At 45.3% G+C, this 20,625-nt stretch overlaps 1 protein-coding gene across 1 annotated transcript in view; it reads left to right on the top strand.

Annotated features, from left to right (window-relative positions):
* The window catches only part of BRCA2 (BRCA2 DNA repair associated), a 616,646-nt gene that overhangs the window by 482,743 nt on the left and 113,278 nt on the right, over positions 1–20,625 (top strand). Inside the window, exon 26 of the mRNA XM_086935127.1 lies at positions 20,292–20,548. Within this exon, the coding sequence (XP_086791253.1) occupies positions 20,292–20,548 (257 nt within the window). The remainder of the gene's footprint in view (positions 1–20,291; positions 20,549–20,625) is intronic.

Raw genomic sequence — 20,625 nt, 5'->3', positions numbered from 1 at the left:
ACATTCCGTCGCCCAACCAAAGATAAATGTAAACATTCTACCTTTTCGAGTTGCCTTTTAACCGAACCCAATATGTCCGCCCAGTTAACGGCTACAATTTCTTGAAGGAACATCCTTTTCTTAATCCCCAGATATCGGTCCTCTTGTGTCACTCGCGCCTCGCCGGGGCATAGTCCTGGGGTACAAACAACCTGGGTTTTTGAAAGATTTAATTTATACCCAGATGATTTCCCAAACTCAGAAGTCACATGCTCAATTTCCAATAACGCTTGCTCCGGATCAGATGTAACTATTGCTACATCGTCAGCATAGGCTAGGACACGTACACCATAATTCCCCACCACCATTGATTGTATAGCCTGCGAAGTTTCAAGAATGCGCAACAGAGGTTCAATATACATCACAAACAGTAGCGGTGAACATGGGCATTCTTGCCTTGTGCCACGCGCGATGTATACATAGGTAGATTCATGACCCATCGCGCAGATCTTTGCCCTAGGTTGCTTGTACATAGTCTAAACTGAGGCCCAAACCCCATTTTGCGCATAACTGCCCAGAGAAAAGACCAGGCAACGCGATCGAATGCTTTTTCAGCGTCTAGAAAAATTAAACCAATATTTTTATGAAACACTGCAGCATAATCTAGCACGGCAACAACTCTATGCAAATGATTAACAGTACTTCTGCCAGGTAAAAAAACCATGTTGATGGCGGGACACCAAAAGAGGGACGATTTGAACTAGCCGGGTTGCTAAAATTTTAGAGTATACCTTGGCATCGGCATTTATTAACGATATAGGCCTAAAAGAGCCAGCCAGTTCAGCAGGCTTATCTTTCTTCTTAAACACAACAATATTTGCATCGTCCCAAGATACAGAGGGGTTACCTATCTGGGCCGCTATAAAAATCCAGTGAACACCATCGGAACGTGTCAAACTACGCGCAATTCCTGAGAGCATGACACTATCTAACACACAAGATTTGGCTTCAACAATCAAGGTACACGTTTCTTTTAATCATACACTCGGGTAGTACACAGCAGTATATATAACTAAATACTTAACCATGTATACATGTTATTGGTAGGAGGAATCGAACCTTGAATAGAAGCTAGGCAACCAGGTGCGGTGCTTTAAAACCATTGTGAGTAGGGAATTTTCCCGCTCCATTTATACTCTGGATTTATCACCCTTTTACATGGTGATAGTTTGAATTCTGAACACAGGGTTCCTTCGCATGTGCAAAACACCCCAATTGATTCTAAGCATATGTAAATAGAAACCCACAAACCATATTCCTTTCTTATATATTTTATTTGGGACATATTATTTGCAGTGCTAACGGAAACGGACCACACAAAATACAACTTGGATGAGCCTCTAACGGAATTATGTCTACTGTGATAGCAGTTTGAAATTAATACGATTGTTTGTTACCCCTGAAGAAGGGTCGAAGTAGACCCGAAATGCATTGGGTGTTTTTCAGTTTGTAAATGTTTTAACAATATTTCAATTTGTGATTGCTAGTTGTTTAAGACATATCTCGACAGTGTAACTGTACACAAATACATTCTGTTTTCATGTGTTTAAATCTTGGAAAAAAAAATAGAACTGAAGTGGTTCAAATACAATATTGAAAGTCACACAGTTTGATGTGGATTCTATTTTGGATTTATAATCATCTTTTAAAAAAATTAGGAGTACATGGTATATTGATTTTTGAGTTTTTGAAACCTTAGGGACGAGGGTTGAGCATCTCATAGACCAGATGACACCTGGCCTCGACAGTGATTTTACTAAAGGGGGTTGGGCACTCCCTACATGAGGTTGCTCACTAACAGACTGATTCTAATAGATTAAAGCAGGTATTAATGAAAAATTTGGTGTGCTTGTCTACATTTACAGAGCCGCTATAAAAGTAGCCAGCATATCATCTTTTATTACCGGAAACAAAATGCGATATACCTCTAAAGGCAGTTTATCAGGTCCGGCCGCTTTCCCAGGAGCCAAGTCCTCAAGTCGGACTGTAATTCTTTCATAGAGATAGGTGCCTCTAGCTCCTCTCTTATCGTATCTCCCACCTCAGGTAGATCTATACTTAACAGGTATTGTTCAATCAGATCTTGCGGTACCACATCTTGAGTATAAAGTTCCTGGTAATATTGCTGGAATATCTCCATTATACCCTCTATAGAGGCCACTGAACGACCCTGGTTATCTAACAGTCCCTTGATTCTCTGAGACACTTGTCGGCCCGGAGTCTTTGAGCTAGGCATCTACCCACGGCTTCTCCATACTCGTATCGCTCAGTTTTATTGATTTTGTACTGGATTGCTATGTCCTCACTCCAGACACCGTTAATCTTTGCCTTACAGCAAGCGACCATGGTCTGAGCAGTCTGACTATCCCTATTAGTGCTAATTACTGAAATTAAGTCTCGCTCAGCGGTTTTTAAATCTAAAATCAAATTCTCAATTAATTCTTTCCTTTTACGCTGTTGAGTCCAACCATAGCTACAAGTTTCCCCCCTTATGCCGGCCTTGAAGCAGTCCCAGACCATTGCTTGAGAAGCAGTACCCCTATTATATTCAAGACATTGTTTGTCCCATAATTGAATACGGCATATGTAATCCTCCTCTATTAACAATTTTTTAGAAAAAGTAAATGAACGTTGTATCCGTACAAAGTTAAAGCGAGGAAGGTCCATAACTACAGGGCCATGATCTGATGTTATACGTGGTGTAACCTGCATCTTGGCCTGGACCATTAAAAATCTAGGTACAAAAATATAGTCTAACCGAACAAACTTATTGTGGGGGGAAAAAAAAAAGTATATCCCGGGACCCCCGGGTTAGCCAATGGCCATCCATCAACCAAGCCATGCTGAGCCAATAGTTGATGAAGCGAGCAAAACACTTTTGGTTTCCGACCTTTATAGTTAATAACTTCAGGGACAAGAGGCAAGACCAAACAAGCCCTTGGGGAACCTTTAGATGCAGGATGTAGAGATTAATATCCAGTCCTCTCATTCCCAGGCAAGAAGCAGCAGGCCAACACAGCATTTTCACACTTAATTATTAACCGTTTTATCATAGTGTTTAGCGATATCCATAGTGATAAAGGGTATTTGTTGATTTTAGGTTTTTATTTGAAGATAATACTTGCCTTGTATAGTTCTGAGGAGGCCAGAAACCCAACATGCCGAAATGCTTTGGTTTTTTTTCTTAAAAGGAGTCCACAAGAAATGAAAAATAATAGTTACAAAAAACACAAATTTAAGCATAACAACATATAGGTCTCGCATAGTTGATTGGGTGGTAATTGGTTATATATGTGGATGACCTACAAGATGGACCCAGCATACAAGAAAGGACTTGGGCCGTCAGTGTTCCTTGAAAAAGCATATGAGGAAAGAGTGTATAATTCTTGTAGTGGTGGAATATTTGTTGTATTATTGATTGAGTTAGATATGGACACTATTTTACAATAAGAGAACATAAAACAAAAAACGAATTTACAGCTGTCTTGAGTAGTTTTTGATATAATCATTAGAATTCACAGATGAAGTCACTTTGATAGACCAATAGTAATTAAGAAACTAGTGTTGATTAAGTAGTATATTCAATTTATCCATTGTGGGCCACTTTCATTTTGTTTATTAATTTGCCCAAGGCCTAGAGGGTTACTTGGCTCCCCCCGTTATATACAACATAGCAAAGCAAGCAACAAAGTGGCAGTTACTCCTGGCAGTAAAAACGCTCTTCTTCCTGGCAGAATAATCTCAGTCCAGAAGTGCTCTGAGTATATGGTGTCAGAGGCCCAGTACTTATAACCATTTTAGCCTTTGAAGTAGGGAGACTTCAAAGAAAGGTCTTTGTAATGCACAAAGCCCTGTCCTTCCTGTCCCTGGCTCCAGGCACACTACAAGGTGGTATGCAGATCTTTGTGTGGGGACCGGTACATCCCTATGCGGGTGCAAGTGTCAGTTCCTCCTTCTCACTCTAGCTCAGGAAGACCAATCAGCCTTGTGATGGGCCATCAGGATATGCAGGGCACACCTATTCTCCCTTTGTGTGTGTCTGTCTAGAGCGAAAGCACAAAGCCTGGTTGTCATCCGACCCAGACGTGTATTCTAGGGACAGGCAGAGCCACAGAATAGTTTTTTTTTTCAAAACCTTTATTGAGGCAAATAAAGATTACACAGCTTTTCGCCTACAACCTGGAAGCACAGGCCGGCAGCCACAACAGTGTCATTAATGTAAATCACTTACTGAAAAGGAACATATATCTAAAACGGCAAGCCGCCTACAACCCAACTGGGCCGGCCTCGATGTAGGCTACTGAGAGCTGCGTAAGGATGCATTCTTTAATAATGAGGGAAGCTAGGTATACCAAACGGTGAATTCTTGAGGTTTCTTGGTTTTTACCTTTATTTACATTCAAACCTAACAAACCTTTTAGATTAGTGCAAACTGTTCCCTCCCATTGTGTGTCCACCATATCAGGTATGTGGAGTAAAGGACCCTTCGGTGCAGAGCGTCAGTATTGTATCCGCGGTAGTGTTATAATCATATTAGTCAAAACCTATATCTCTCCGCACCTGGTGGACCAATCTAAATAACATGGGGGGGATATATATCTAATGATTAGATAGTGAACTTGACTAAATGTTGTCTATTATGACGTCATGCTAAGTGTATGTCCTTAGGGTAAGGGATCCGCAACTAGCGAACAAGGAGTGTGTCTATTTAGTCGTTGACACGACTAGTGTAGTTGATGAATGATGTATATCACTCACGGGTGCACAGCGGGTAATGATAATGTACTACAAGAGCTTTGCTATGTAGTGCCGTATGTAACGTCACATGTGATGGGCAAGGCGCATGCAATGAGGTAGATCTGCCAGGTGGCATCATTTAGGAATTTAGTTCAGGGCCTGGTATCACAGAAGCGTCTCCCTGTTGCGCGGCTTCGTTGTCTATCTTCTCAGTCTGAGTACTGGCTTGAATCCGGAGGAGGTACGCTGTAAAGGGTCCCCATATGTCCCTGGGCCGTGATTTATGTGGCAAGAGCTCAGCATAATTATGCAGTTGGTCTTGCCATGTGGTCATCGTTCTCAGCCAGGTCTTGAATTTGGGTGCTCGACCGCGTCCCCACCGGCACGCCACGTGTCGTTTTGCCAGCAGGAGGCCCAACGCGAAAAATTTCCGATGAGCTTTAAACGTAGGATATGCTTGTCCCAACAAGGCAATCCTCGGGCAAGGTGCTACGGTCGTACCAATCATGTCCGTTATGGCCGCAAACACCTCATCCCAGAAAGTCGCCACGGCATGTCCATGCGAGGTGTCGGAAGTCCGCCCCCTCGCTTCTGCAACGCAGACCCCGGTCATCATCCCGGAGGCGAAAGCGGTGCAGTTTGGCCGGGGTATAATTAAGTCGGTGTAAAAATTTATAGTGGACCAGTCTGAGACATGTGTTACCCGTCACTGCAGCAGTATGCGCGCAGCTCTCCTCCCATTGTTCGTCCGTCAGCGGGGCATCTAGATCGCCGTCCCAATCTCGCCTCGCTCTAAGAGAGGGGGGATGGGGCTGCCTGCACATGTTTGTAAAGCATGGAGACATGTTTCGGGGTGTCTGACTGGAGCAGAGCGTGAAGGGGCGCCACCGTGTCCGGTTCGTCCGGGAAGTGGGGGGTGACCGCTTTGACATTCTGTCTTAGTCGCGTATACAGAAATGTATCCATAACCGAGGGGTTGTCGTCTCCAAAGAATTGTGCCGATGTGCGGAAGTAGCCCTGAAGATACAGGTCGCCCCATGTGTGGTATGCTAGCCTTGTGAGCATTTTACGGCCAATTTCCTCACAAGTTACACTGAGTCTTGGGTCGTGTGCCAGGGTCATGTGTGGCGAAGAGAGAAACGGTGTTCCCATGGCCTCAGCTAGGCGCCTCCAGGCGAGCACCGTGCAGTCAACTGTGGTGGGATCACGGTCCACTATCCGGACTTCAGAATAGAGATAGCCCGACGGTTGTTCTGGTCTCATATAGCCATCCTCAACAGCCAAGTGTTCCATGAATGGAGGGGGGTGAAGCCAATATGTGGCGAAGTAGCCCTGTGCACAGTCATAGTAGCGCTGAAAATTGGGTACATTAAAGCCTCCTTGGTGATAGGGTAGCATGAGTGTCCTAAGCCAATCCTAGCTTGTTTACCACCCGCCTGGATTATACAGGATGTTAGTAAAAAGATACAGCAACTTAGGTAGTACTACCATCTTGATCAGGGAGATGCGTCCCGCCATTGACAGTGGAAGATGGATCCACCTAGTGACATTGTCAGTCAGCTTGTCTAGAACTGAACCGTAGTTGGCCCTGATGAGGGTCTCACGGTTTCTAGTCACCCTGATGCCCAGGTACTTGAGCTCATCCGACTCCCAAATCAAGGGATAATCCAAAGGGAATTGTGTGGTTCTGTCAGTCAGTGGGAACAGGGCTGAATTCGTCCAATTTATTTGTATTCCCGCGATACCCCCAAACTTGGTGATCTCGCGCAAAAGTGGGTTGAGATTCTCCTGGGGTTTGTGTACATAAAGGGTCATGTCATCGGCATATAAGGCAATAAGTAATTGCCTCTCTGGATATATAAGAGAGCGGTGATTGTGGTGTTGACTCAGTTTGGCCGCTAATGGTTCGATTGCGATTGCGAATAGAACCGGGGATAACGGACATCCCTGTCGTGTGCCCCGGTGAATCTCAAAGGGGGCCGAACGGGAGCCGTTTAACACTACCGAGGCCTGGGGTCGGCGATACAATAATCGGATCCAGTCGAGGAAGCTAAACGGAAAGCCCATCCGTTCTAATAACGCCAGAAGGTAGTCCCATTCTAGTGAATCGAATGCCTTCGTGGCATCGAGGAAAATGGCGGCCGCCTCACATGTGGGGTTTATGTCTTGTATCACCGCCTGGAGTGTTCGCAGATTATGGGAAGTCGCACGATTTGGGACAAAGCCAGCCTGGTCCGGCAGTACCAGCCGGTCCATCAGTAGGTTGAGGCACGAGGCGCGAGGCAAGTACTTTCGCCAATATTTTAATGTCCGTGTTCAATAGGGACAGGGGTCTGTATGAGTCACAAGACTCCGGTGGTTTGCCCGGTTTTAGCAGTGACGTTATAAGGGCTTCGCGCATAGTAGTAGGCAGAGTACCCTCCTCAAGAGCCACATAATACACTTGTTGTAAGATCGGGGCCAGAACATGGATATAGGCCTTATAAAAATCAATTGGTAGTCCATCCGAACCTGGCGATTTGCTCGATTTCATGGACATAATGGCATCCGTTATTTCTTCTAATTCGAGTTCGTGATGAAGGAATTTCTGTTGGGACGGGCCCAGCCACGCGAGTGCAGTGTCGTCTAAGTAAGTATTTAAATTGATCGGGGTGGATCTCTGGGAAGTGTAAAGCGTAGTGTAGTGATCAGTAAGGACCCGGAGTTGTCCTGGTAAGCCTCTCTGGGGCACATTCTGTTCATCCAGCAGGGTGGCGATATAGTTGTGAAACCGAGGGGGGTTAACAGTAGACGCCAGCGCCCTGCCCGGCCTGTCACCCTCACCATATCTACGCGCAGTGTGCGTTTTCCCTAGGAACCTACATTCTTTCTCTGATAGCTCTGCGTATTCATTCAGTTTCTCCCGAAGTTGGGCTTTGGTTGCGTGGCCGCGTGTGGCATGGTCGATATCACGTTCCAATTGACGCAGCTCTAATTCCAGTTTATGCAGTTCGTCTCGTTCGATCTGAGGACTCCTCCCCCTTAGCAATACACCACCCCCTCACGGTGACCTTGAAGGCCTCCCAGACTGTTACGTTCAAAAAAGTCTTTTATATCTTGTTCTAGTTCCGCCTTAAAGGCCGAATCAGTAAGGTGTGCAGAGTTGAGACGCCAGTTGACATAAGGGGAAACATCTAGAGGGATGCGTAATGACAGGAGTACTGGTGAGTGATCGGAGAAAGTACAGGCAAGGTGTGAGGCCCGACCAGCCAGGGAGAGAGGCCCGTCATCAAAAATACGTAGTCAAGCCGCGCCCAGGTAGAATGTATAGTAGAGAAGTGAGTGCCCTGTTTGAGCGAGGGGTGTGTGTGCCTCCAAGCGTCAATCAGACGGTGCTCTTCCACAATGTCTGATAAGGTGCGTTGTGTGCGTGTAGTGTGTCGCCTGAGGGTGAGATCTATCCATGCTTGGCTGAAGTGCGGTGTTAAAGTCACCTCCCAGAATAACATGAGCAATACCCATTGATTGGATTTTACCCCAGAGTGTAAGGATTGCGGTTGGATCATCCGTATTGGGTCCGTATTAGCATGCAAAGAGGACTGTGTGTGAGTGAAGTCTGCCCCACACCATGCAATATCTGCCACTCGCATCAGCTTCAGACCCTGCCGGTATAAAATGCACCCCTCGTCTGACTAAGATCGTCACTCCCCTAGCGTAATTTGAATAGGACGAAAATACTCTACATGAGGCCCAGCAGGATGCAAACAAAGGGGGGTTGCCTGACATTAAGTGTGTTTCTTGGAGCATGGCAATGGACACTCCCTGTCTATCCTAAAATCTGCCTTTTTTTCCTCGGGTTGTTAAGCCCCCGTACATTCCATGAGGTCAGCTGTAGTTGTTGGGCTGGTTGCGTGTCTGTTACGTCACACATTCCAAAAAATACAGAAATTCGCAACATGTAAGCATGACATCAAAGATCACACAATAAACAACATTGCCTATGCATCTAGAAATCCCGTAGCCCTCTCCGGTAATCCCGACCCACAAAAGCGCCAATAATGTTACAACCAACTCAGTAGTGCGTCGGGACAACCACCCTCCCACACCGGCAACCCAACCCGCCGGGCAAAAAATACCCACCCAACCACCCAAAACCAAAGGAAAACAAAACAACATACTACATTTGCCCCTACCCTATGGAGGGAGAGGTTGCAAAGGGGCTCGCCCGTTGGGGAACCATATCTAGGGGCGCCCGACCTGCCCCCCACCTCTTTACTCACACCCATAAGACACCAGGAAGCAGCCCAGTCGTCCATCATGGGATGGAGGTGGGCGGCCGAGCACAAAATGTCACTTAGACCAGTGAATAGTAAGTCAGTAAAAGTACTTCACCGGAGACACAGTACCTCATGATCAGCAATGTTCAGGGATAAGGGTTAAATGGGCCAGACAAGAACCACGCCATTTTGAGTCCTGCTGTTCCAGCGGTGAGCGCGATCTGGAGCGGCGTCCACCCGCATCTCCCTCAGCACGGTCTCTCTTGCTTGAGGAAGTCCTCCACTTGTTGTGGATTTGCGAAGATGTGGTGTTTGCCCTGGTAAGAGACCTTTAGTTTCGCAGGGTAGAGCATGGCGTAAGGGAGCTTCTGGGCTTGTAACTTCTTTTTTACCGCTACAAATTTACGCCTTGCCTCCTGCACTGAGGGGGTAAAATCCGGGAAAAAGGATAAGGTTGTGTTGCCGTAGCCCACCGTGCCAATCTCTCGCGCTCGTCGTAGTACCGCATCGCGGTCTCTGTAGTTCAGAAAGCGTGCTATGATGGGTCTAGGTGTAGCCCCTGGAGTAGGGCGAGCGGCGAGGGATCTATAGGCTCTCTTGACAATGAGGTTTGGGGAAAAGGATTATTTCCCAAACAGTTCGATCACAAGGTTCTCCACGAAAGCTCAATTTTCCCCGTATTTGTAGATTCCGCCAGGCCTAAAATGCGGACGTTATTCCGGCGGGACCTAGCTTCCAAATCCTCATTATTGTCTGCATTTACCTTGAGGAACCTGTCCATTTGCGTAACTTGACGGTTGGTAGAGGTGGTCCCATCTTCCAGTTCGGAGATCCTGTCCTCAGCCTCCTTAATACGGGTGTCGTGTTGATCCAGTTTCGCCACGACGCCATCCATGCGGGCATTCATGGTGTCAATCTTAGAGTCGATTGTTGAGAGGCTTTGTTTCATGCCTAGAAGTAGGGATTTCCAGTCCTACTCTGGGGGGGGGGGGTCGACGTGGTAGGGCTCCCCTCTGGTCCCGGCATCGTTCTGGAAGTCTTTCTGGTTTCAAACGGAATTTTGGACTGTTTGGCGTCGCCATGGCCCATGGCACATCTCGGCGTCCGCGATGCAGCGGCTGTAGGATCCGCGAGATCCGTGGTAGTCGTATTCCGAGGGGGGGTCCGCAGGCCCGGTGAAGGTTGTGTGTAGGAGGAGGTTGTGTGTAGCCCTCTCGGCGTCCCAAGTATCGGGTAGTTGATTGTTCGGGTCCCCTCAGTATATTTTGGGAGGTAAGAATGAGTTATCGCGTCTCTGGAGTGACTTAGGCACCTTTGGTGGATTCGCACGGTATGACCGAACCGGGGTGGGACAACGTGCAGGGTCACACGAGGATAGCAGTGCAGGGTTCCAGGGGATTCAAAATAGGTCAGTTGATTCGGATAGTGCACTGCCAACACTGTCTGGGTGGGAGAAGGCTGCTGTTGATGGCGACTGATCACAGCACTTCAGATGTCAGCGGTGGCGGTAGAGTTACGGGCTAAAGCCCGCGCTGGCAGTGCAGGCAGAGACATATGGTGGGGGTCCCACCCCCCAATGGAAGAAACGAGGCAAGGAGGATAGGTCTTGTCGGAGGGCCGTGGTGGTCAGCCCGTGCCACACACTACCTCAAACCTCTCGGTGGCAATGCAAAACCGTTTCGGCCTCACCTTAAAATGGCCGCGATGGTGGCGCAGTATGTCTCCAGGGCGGTCCCTCTCGTGGCAGAGGGTGCGATGAAGGCACGTCTCCGGCCGCGGGTTGCGGCAATTCAAGGCGTACAGGCTGTCTGCGCTGGGGAACTATGGAAGCAGGAGAGAGTCAACACGGGCTCGGTGATGATCTGGACTTTATGCCACGTGGTGAGCAGTGACGGCCATGCGGCAGTGGTCCCGTATCTGTCCCTCCGTGGGGCCTCAAAGGCGGCGTCTGTGTGGGGGCCCTGGGGTAGCGGTGTGTGCTGGGCGATGTGGGCCTAGACAAGAGTGGCGGCCACGGGGTAGGGCCCAGCAGCGAGCCTGGTTCGATGTCCCCCAGCCACCTGGGCCGAGGAGAAGTCGGTCGTCTGTGCAGTATTGGCCAGGGGCCTCTCACCTCTTCGCCAGGCCGTCTCGGTGCGTCTCGCAGCTGCAGGGGAACTCAAGCGCCACAGCCGTATGGGACGCGGGAAACATCGCCCAGGCCTCGGATCCCCGGTCTCTCCTAGCAGGCTCACCCGGCGGGGAGGCACCCCAGGACAGCAACGGGAGCCGCTTGTGGGAGACGGGGCAGATTACTCCGGCATCCGGCGTGCTACACGGGAGGTACAGGTACCGTTGTGTGCCCCTCAGCGAGGCGGTTCAGAGCGTGCTGCAGATGATGAGCCTATTCAGGTCAGGATGGCATGAAAGGATGGATTAAAGCTCAGCCAGGCGAGAGCTTCACTCAGGTGCAGCCATCTTGGTCCGGCGCCACCTAGCGCCCCCGAGCCACAGAATAGTTAAAGTAAGAAAATGCCAACTGCAAGCTGCATTTTCAAACCTGCAATTTAAAAAATAACTTCACTAAATGGTGTGTTTTTAAATTGTGAGTCCAGAGACACCAGACTCCAATTTTGTATCTAATCACAATTGAAACTTACACTTATAAGGTGCTATAAGGCAGCTCCAATGCTAACCTATGGGAGAGATCTACCTTGTTGTAGAGAATTTTTGTTTGCAGTTTCTCACTACTAGGACATGTAAAACTCAAAAGCACTAGTCCTAACTTTTAAATACACTGCATTCTGCACATGGGGCTAGGGCCTAACTTAGGGGTACCTTACATGTAATTTAATGGAAGGCTTGGGCCTGGCAAGTAGGTAAACCTGCCAGGTCGACATAGCAATTTTAAACTGCACATACAGGCTCTACAGTGGCAAGGCTGAGACAAGTTTAAAGGGCTACTCATGTGGGTGTCACAACCAGTGCTGGCGGCCTACTAGCAGCATTTGATTTTCAGGCCCTGGGCACATGTAGGGCACCATACTAGGGGCATATTAGTAAATCAGATATGCCAGTCATGGAGAAACCAAATGGCTTTACGTTTAAGACACAGAGTGCATGCACTTTAGCACTGGTTAGCAGTGAAAAAGTGCCTAGAGTCCTAAAACCAGCAAAACAATGTAAAGCACACAGTCAAAACAGGAGGTCCGAAAGCAAAAAGACAGGGGAAATCACTCCAAAAGATGCCAGGTCTAATAACAACAAAGCACACTTGATGTCTGACATATTTACAAGAAATCAATTTATTGGATCAAAAATACTTGTGTATCACACAGTTTAAAAATATGCTTCACATTACGGTGTTAATGTTTGCATTCACTTTGTATCCTATGAGATGAAAGTGTTAGAAGATCCTTTCATTCTGAGATGGAACTCTCTTCCATCATTGAACAGAACCACAGCCAACGTGTGTGTTGTAGGTAAATTCTATCTTTTTCTAGGCTCCATAAATAATATTTTGATCATCTTTGATTTCATGAAATACGGTGCATAATATAGGAATAGTTCAAAGTAAGTCCCACAGGAGTCACAGAGAAGCCATTTCGACAGATCAGTCATATTAATCGTATGAGTAGCATTAATAATTTTCGCTCTTGTTAAGGCATCAAATGATTGCGTGGCACTCCAGTACAGTCCCTCCTGGCTATCCAGTTTCTTCAGTTTTCGAGTGTGATATGTTAAAATCATTGTTCAATTACACAAATTCGTCATGGGTGCATCAAAGATTTTGAAGAATTTGTTAAAATATGACATCATTGGGTATCTGGTGCCATCAGTTGTGCACCCTTACGCCAGACCGAATTATCATGTGCCTTATGAAAAACATCTTTTTCAAAATTGTCCCTAGGCCTCCACATATACTTCATACACAACATTTTATTTTCTTCAACATTTAAAAACACCAGGCTTCATAGATGGTTTTATGTCCTTGGAGGGTGCAGCTTTTTACCTTTGTTCTGTTGATCTGAATGAGTAAACCTATCCTCATCCCTGTCAAAGAGGCTGGATGTTTGCCATTAGCTTACAGGGCACATATTTCCATGTACCAGTCGTGTTAATATTTGAAGTATGCGATTTTTACAGTGAGAAACGATTACCTTGAACTCTATCTTAGGGAGCTTTTCCAAATACATGCCAGTGGTGGCCGCACACTGGATGCTGTTTTTACATTGTCCCAGTTTTTCCTTATTTTCCTTTAAAATGGTTTATGAAAGATATTTTAGTACTATGATTTAAATCCTAGTGGCCTTTCCTTTACTTTAAATTGGCTTCTCTGAATGTGAAAAATAATGGAGTCTTTTCTACAGATTACTATCAAAATTGTTTTTGTTTTTTAAATAATTGATGTTTCCACGGAAATGTAGTTATTTACCTCCCTAAACGGCAGGATTATTCAGTGTGAAAAGTTCCCTGAGGAAAAACTAGGATTGCTGGTAAGTAACATTTCTTTCTCTTTTGTTGCTTTCGTGTGACGTAATTTATTGTAATCATTACAATTGATTGGTATACTGCTTTGACATTTCTACCATATTTTACTGTTTAGAATATAAAAATAAATATATTAACTTCTTTTTTGCTGCTGTTTATATGTTTTCCTGAATAGATATTCTTTATGCCCGCATTTTTAAGCCATGTCACACAAAGCCACCTCGTTCTATAATAAAAATGCCCTTTTTGATTCAGTATTCAAACTTCATTTAGTTTAGGGAGTCATACGTTTTTGTTTAACTTTGAAGTGTCAATTTCAAGTTTCCATTTCACGTTCTAATTACCTCTAGCCAAGTATATACATTGATTTGGCACTAATTCATGGCCGATGTTGGTTTTGCAGTAAACAGTCTAACTTAGAAAGTTTTTCGTCAAACTTTTAAATGTAAACTCCATAAATACCAATGCAAAACAAGATTGTTAGGAGGAGTGTTGTTTAGCAAAGGGTTCAAAATGGAAACTGAAAAGGAAAAACAAAACCATTGGTTAATTCTCGCTTTGTCATTGGGACACTAATCGCATGAATTTGGCGGCATATATTTGTGCAGCAAATTATTTTTTGCATTGGAAGTGGCACCCTCATTCGCTTATTTAGGTCTACCAGAAAATGAAGGCATTTGTGTTGGTAGTCTTAGGACAGGTGCTTTTAAGGCTCATTCACACACATTTTCATCAAACATTTAAATCCAACCCATGGCAGATTTTCCAGATCCCTAGTAACTTTTGCAAGAATGTTTTCTCTCTCTTCCCAAGAAATTGACTATGCTCTGGAGAAATTTTGGGGTGGGCATCGCTTACCAAGCATCACTTTGTCTGACTGAGACAGACATTAAGCATCTTCTCTAGAAACAAGCATAATCCATCTAGTCATTAATAGTTAAATCTGAAAGAGACAGTTATAAAGTCCTTAACTTAGAATGACCCCCAGGCTTCAGACTGGATCTGGAGAATTTTTCTTAGCAGTACCCCTGTGCGTCAGTAGGTGGCGTCGGTCAACTCCGCGTCCGTCGTCGTGGTCACCGGTATGATGTTGCAGTGCCTATTTAGACGCCACACCTGCGCGCTGACATCAGTTCTTTCTTTTTCCGCGCCAGCCTAGTGCAGATCCGGAGAGAGCTACCTCTTTCTTCACTTTTTGACTAAGTGTTCTACGTTTTGTCGAACTCTTTTTGAGTATTCGACTCCTGGTGTGTGAGGGATGTCCGATCTTTGGACCGGCTTCAATCCTTGCGGGCCTGTCACAGGTGTTTGTCGTCACGGACCTGCACCTCGTGTGCCTTTGGTGTCTGGAGCGTGACCACAAACCGAATAGGTGCTCCGACTACCAGTCCATGAATCCTAAGTCTTTGTGGGAGTGGTCTTGAAAGCTCTTGGAGGCTCCGCGTTTCTCCAGGTCTCGTTCGAGGGGAAAGTCTCGAGACCGGTCGCGGAGCCCCCACACCTCGTCCCCTTCCAAGTCTTCAAAGTCCTCGGATAAGTCGAGCCACAAGAAGAAGGCAAAGAAGCACCAGCGCTCTTCGCCTTCTCCCCGTCGGTCGACTGACGTAATGCGTGTCTCGGAGTGTTGTCGCGCTAAGGCTCCGCCTCCGAAGTCTGATTAAGGGACGACTTTGTGCCGTTCCCGGGAGCCGGGCGCCCCCTGCCCAACTTTGTACATTTTACGAAGCCCTCCACCGTATCTTTAGGCTGCCCGACTCCACCGTCTCGCCTTTGGGGCCCGTGGAGCTGGTTGGGGGCCCTGAGTCTGCGATGCTGGTGCCAGAAGGCCCCCATGGATCCAGGCCTGGATCGACCTTCCCTAGTGCCGATCCCGGCGGCGACACCCCCAGCATCAGCCGTGCCCCCGGCCGACGCCATCCCCATCCTATCCCCAAGATGGAACCGGACCGACATCGAACTCGACGCCGGAGAGTACTTTTGCTCCCTTGTCCATCCCTAGTGTTCCCTATCGCTCAGAGGGTGGTGATGAGGACTGGGAGGGGTAATAGACCCTTTAGCAGACCAGCTTGAAGAGCCGGACTGGAGAGAGGACCAGGGTGACATCAGTGGTCTGAACACTTCTCCAGACCTTGGCATGCTTTCTTCTTCTACTGTGGCTACGCAGGAGGGAGCGTCCCACACTGTGGTGGTGCAAAGGGCAGCCGAGGCCTTGGGCCTAGAGCCCCCTTCAGTGGCGGTCAGGACTAACTTTCTGACAGAGGTGCTTCAGCCTGCTACAGCCTCCTCTGAACCCCTCCTGCCCTTCAACGAGCCCTCATTTATGTCCTTCTGGTCACCTGGTCCAAGCCCAGCACAGGGGCTCCTGTGGAACGGACGATTGCCCGCCGCCACCGCCTGGCCCCTGGCGACCCAGTTTTCCTCACCCAACATCCTTCCCCCGAGAGCTTGGTGGTTCAATCCTCTTCCTCCAAGGGTGCATTCCCTTCTGCTCCCCCAGACATGGAATCCAAGAAGCTGGATCATCTTGGGACGCGCATGTTCTCTTCCTGCAGCTTGACACTGCAGTCCGTAAAAATTGTGTGCCTCTTGGGTGATACTCCCATACAATCTGGGATATGGTTGCGCAAGTGCTGCCTCAGTGCCCGGAGGAGGAGGCCCAGGCCGTTCTCTCCCAAGCGGTGGCAGATGGGAGGGATGCAGCAAAATTCATGTTTCGATGTGGATACCACCGACTCACTGGGCAGAACGATTGCCAGAAAGTACCTGGGATGGGTAACGCAAAGAAAACAAAAGGGTCACAGGGAAAGTGATGCGTCGGATCCTTACACTTAGGGGAGTGGATACCTCGGTTCCGTACTGCTGCACAGGGGAGTTGATACTCGCTTCCTTACTGTGTGGGGACGTAATGCGTCTGTTTCTTATTGCTCTCCGGTACGATGGGACAAGATGGCACCTCAATGCGATACTTCTCTCCGGTGCGATGCGACAAAGATGGCTTCTTGGTTACGGTGCAACAACAACGTTGATGCATGCCTGCCCGACGGCCCATCGACCTATTTTAAGATTTTTTAATAACCCTGACAGACCCAATAATAAAGGGAAACCGGGGATCTGTCTGAGGTTTTTAATTCCCCCCTGGCCTTCAACTATCTAGAAAGAGCTCCCAACACTGTGGTCGAGCCCACCCCTATTATGACATAGTGCCTCGTTATTCAAGGGTGTTCCAAGGAGGTCCATACACACTAACGTGATATTACCGTTTCACTAAGTGTCATCTTTAAATGCGCAAGTTTCCATATTTTATCCCTCATGTCATTCCCAATCTCATTCTTTTCATGTTGTTTGATCCATCATTACTGAATACTTTAAACCTTTGGAATGTTTTATTACTGTGTTATTCCTTTTTTTATCGTTTATGATATTTTTTACTTTTTTTTTTTTAAACGGATGATTACCTTTAGTCTGAACTGTCCAAGAAAGATTGAACAAAAACTTATAGCCTTATAATTGGACAGAGAATGCTGTCTCATTACCCATAGGTCCTATTTGAATTATCCATATTATTATATCTTTATGCATGGAAAATTACTTTTTTTTACCTTTTTCGTTTATCTTTTACCTTTTCTTATTTTAGCAATATCGCCTTCTCTTGCAGACCCTTTTACTCTTTCAAGAATGAACCATTTTAGATCTTGTTCATTATGTTTTTTCTCTAGCCAATGGTCTACTAGTGGGGCATTCTTTTTCCTAATTTTCAGGGCAGATCTGTGTTCATTTGATCTGGCTCACATTTCAATGCTTGTTTCCTCTACATACCCTTATTGACAGGCACATATGAGATATACTACATTTTTTGTTGTACAATTGGCCATCTCATTCATCCAATGTCGGGTCCCATTAAGTTCCACCTTCTGTTCTTTAATGATTGATTTACAATCTGCACATGAGCTACACAGGAAATTACCCCATCAGTTTTTAGCCATCTGTTATGCTACTCTGGTATTTAGTGTTGGGTTCTTTATATGGCCTCAATAAGTGGTGATGAATTGTCTTGTTTCTCCTGTAGGCAAAAGTTATTTTTTTAAGGGGAATTTCCCCTGGATTGTTTAAAAGAAACCAATTCTTATTAATCACATTCTTTAGTTTTTTACTCGTACTGTTAAAGTTGCTTACCATGACAATACCTTTTTCATTACATTTGGTGGTGTTCTTCCCTTCAAATAAATTATCTAAATTTTAGTATTTCTCTCTCTTGTATGACTCTTTAACTAATCTTTTTGGATAACCACGAGCCAAGAGTTTATTTTGTTGTTTTTTTACATGAATTTCAAAGTCCTTCCTGACACTACAATTTCGCTGAATACGCAAAAACTGGCTGAACGGGATACTATCCTTCTGACATTTAGGCAGATTACTAGTATGATGTAAAATAGTATTTCTATCTGATGGTTTGGTATATAATTCCACCGATAGAGTGGTTTTATCATCTTTTATTGTTATAATACATATGTGTTTATTTTAAATGTGTAAAGTCTTTATGAAAAATTGAGGCTGCAGATATTGTGAAGCATTTACATCAATATGGTGATTTTTAAATGTATTGTTAAATGTATTTTAAATTAAAAGCAATCTAAAGCAGGTTTTTTTGCTTGCATTGTGTGGAATAAAGAATTTTAATCTAATTAGACGTGTTATGAAACTTAATGTTCGAGTGCAACTTTTGGTTCAGTGCAAACTAATAATAAAAAGATCATAATTATTGTTTGAAGTGAAGTTTGACACAGAAGGGAATTTTCTCTTGATTACGGATTTGCAAATCCTTCATGGTGTGATATATATTCATATATTCCGATCTTTAGTTTTTCAAAAACTACTTGACAGACTTACACCAAATCGCAAAAAGCATGCTTTCTGGACCATGATCTTGCTTTCTGCCAAATTCTGTGTAATTCCTTTAAGGATTTTTTTAGGTCTTGGCTTTAGACAGCGAATGCACCGTCTCAAAAGAGACATGTTGTATCCACTTTGTGGGTGTCAGCCCGCCCTTAGGCTTGCCGTTTGTTGGCTCCATCGTTGCTCTTCCATTATTTATCCCCATTTGTCCATGGCATGCATGCCTCATGCCTCTTCCTGTGCTTAGCCCTCCCTGGGAGCAGGGACCGTTTACTAATATCCATACACAGCTGCCATTTTAGGAAAAGTTTTCAGCACTCCTTTATTTGGTTAACAGCGCTCGTATTTACATTTGCTCCGAGTGTTTCTCTAAACAGGGTGTAAATCTTGTTCTTATCTCATCACATTGTTGTGCATTCTGGTATAGCCTGCCCATCTCCCAGCCCCCTCCTGATTTACAGCATACTCAGTGGCTGACATTCTCCCACGCGCACCTTCATTTCGTTTGCAGAAATGGCGCATGTGAAGGGAAATGCACCAAAATGACCAACATACAGGAAGGTGTGGACTTATCTCTTTTCTAAGCCTTTTGAATTACACAAAACAGTAAACAAAGAGAATGTTAATGGATTTCGTATGGCGGGAAGCACTCAGATTAGCGATTGGGATTAGTGCATGGTAACTAACGTGCGACTCGTGTGACATTTGCTATACACGCTTTACAACAAACTCTTCTGGTGCCAGGGATGTTCCTGCTGCGGTGCACTAGAAAGATTCCTGCAACTCAAAAGTGAACCACTCCATGTCTACCATAAAATTAGTTGGGTCATTCACATTGAAGAAAGACTTCAAGTCCGAGTTGTGAAAACAACTAGAGTGCTGACTTTATACCCATAACACTAACAAACGCTATGTGACACACAGTGGTGACATAACAGCCAACACCAGTTACGGGACAGTTATACGTCTGAGAATCCCGAATAACAATTAAACCAGCCTCCCATCAAGCAGTAAGTTTAAGCCTCACTTAAGTTGGTCAAAACACCTGCTGGAGTAATAGAGCTGTAGCAATGCATTCATCACCATGACTTGATCTATCCTTTAAAAAAAATTAAACATTCAATATAATTTGATACGTCTCTAAAGTTATGATTCAGCAGTGTACAAAAATAATCCTTTCAGTATATTGATTTACATAGCAGAATAAATCAATTTCTGTGACTGTCTCACCTAGACATTTTCGTGACTGTCAAACATGCGAGGACATTTAAGGAGTGGACTACAAGTGCAAGGATGTTCAGTCAGGAATGTCGTAACAGCATCTGTATATTTGCACAACAGTTTTATGTTTTTTCATTCGGCATGAATTGATCTCTGGATACATCTTACTTGGCTCAACTAGAGATGTATCTTAAAGCCATGCCCATTGCATTCTCCAGAACACTGCCTTAGAAGGCTATGTTAAGTCTGCTGCGTAACCAGCAGGTCCGGCAGTACCAAACAGTGTTCACCGTTGCACTACAACTGGTTTTCAGGCTGGAGATAGGATGAGATCCACATTGGATCCAGTATTTGAGCTGCTGTCCACCTCTGTGACCTAACCAGGTAATACAAAATGGTTGCAAGTTAGTGTTGATGCAACTATCCTCAATCGAGGTGGCCAACCACACCATGAGGATTAGATTAATACTCAAGCTGGTTACCAGCTTTCTAAATTGTGATCCTTACTTCCATTCCTGTCCCTTTCCTAATATGTGATACAAACGCTTGTAGCAGCATTGTTACGAACCTTACAATTGATTACTCTTTGTCGCATTTCGCTGCAGAAGTAGATAAAAAAAAACTGCATTTGTATATTTTATGCAAGTTAGTTAACCATGACGTTTTGCTTTTCAGGTTCGCCCCCATATGCTTATTTATCGGATGAAAATCACAATTTGATTGCAGTAAAATTCTGGACAGATTTATGCCTGCTGGCCCTCGAAGATGTCATAAAGCCGTATACACTGATTGCTGCTAGTAACCTTCAGTTGAGATCAAACTGCGAATTGAGTATCCCTACATTGTTTGCAGGAGAACTGTCCCTAATCTCAGCAAACCCGAAGGACGGCTACCTTCAAGAGGAAATTAGCAAGCTAAGAAACACTGTGCAGGTAAAGTCACTTTCATTTAAGTGATTTTGAGTTTATTGAATATGTACTAGTGAGATTTGTGTGTGTGTGCACTATTT

Source organism: Lissotriton vulgaris, chromosome 8 (assembly GCF_964263255.1).
Source record: "Lissotriton vulgaris chromosome 8, aLisVul1.2, whole genome shotgun sequence".
Classification (NCBI taxonomy): domain Eukaryota; kingdom Metazoa; phylum Chordata; class Amphibia; order Caudata; family Salamandridae; genus Lissotriton; species Lissotriton vulgaris.
This window is presented reverse-complemented; position numbering and strand designations above follow the sequence as displayed.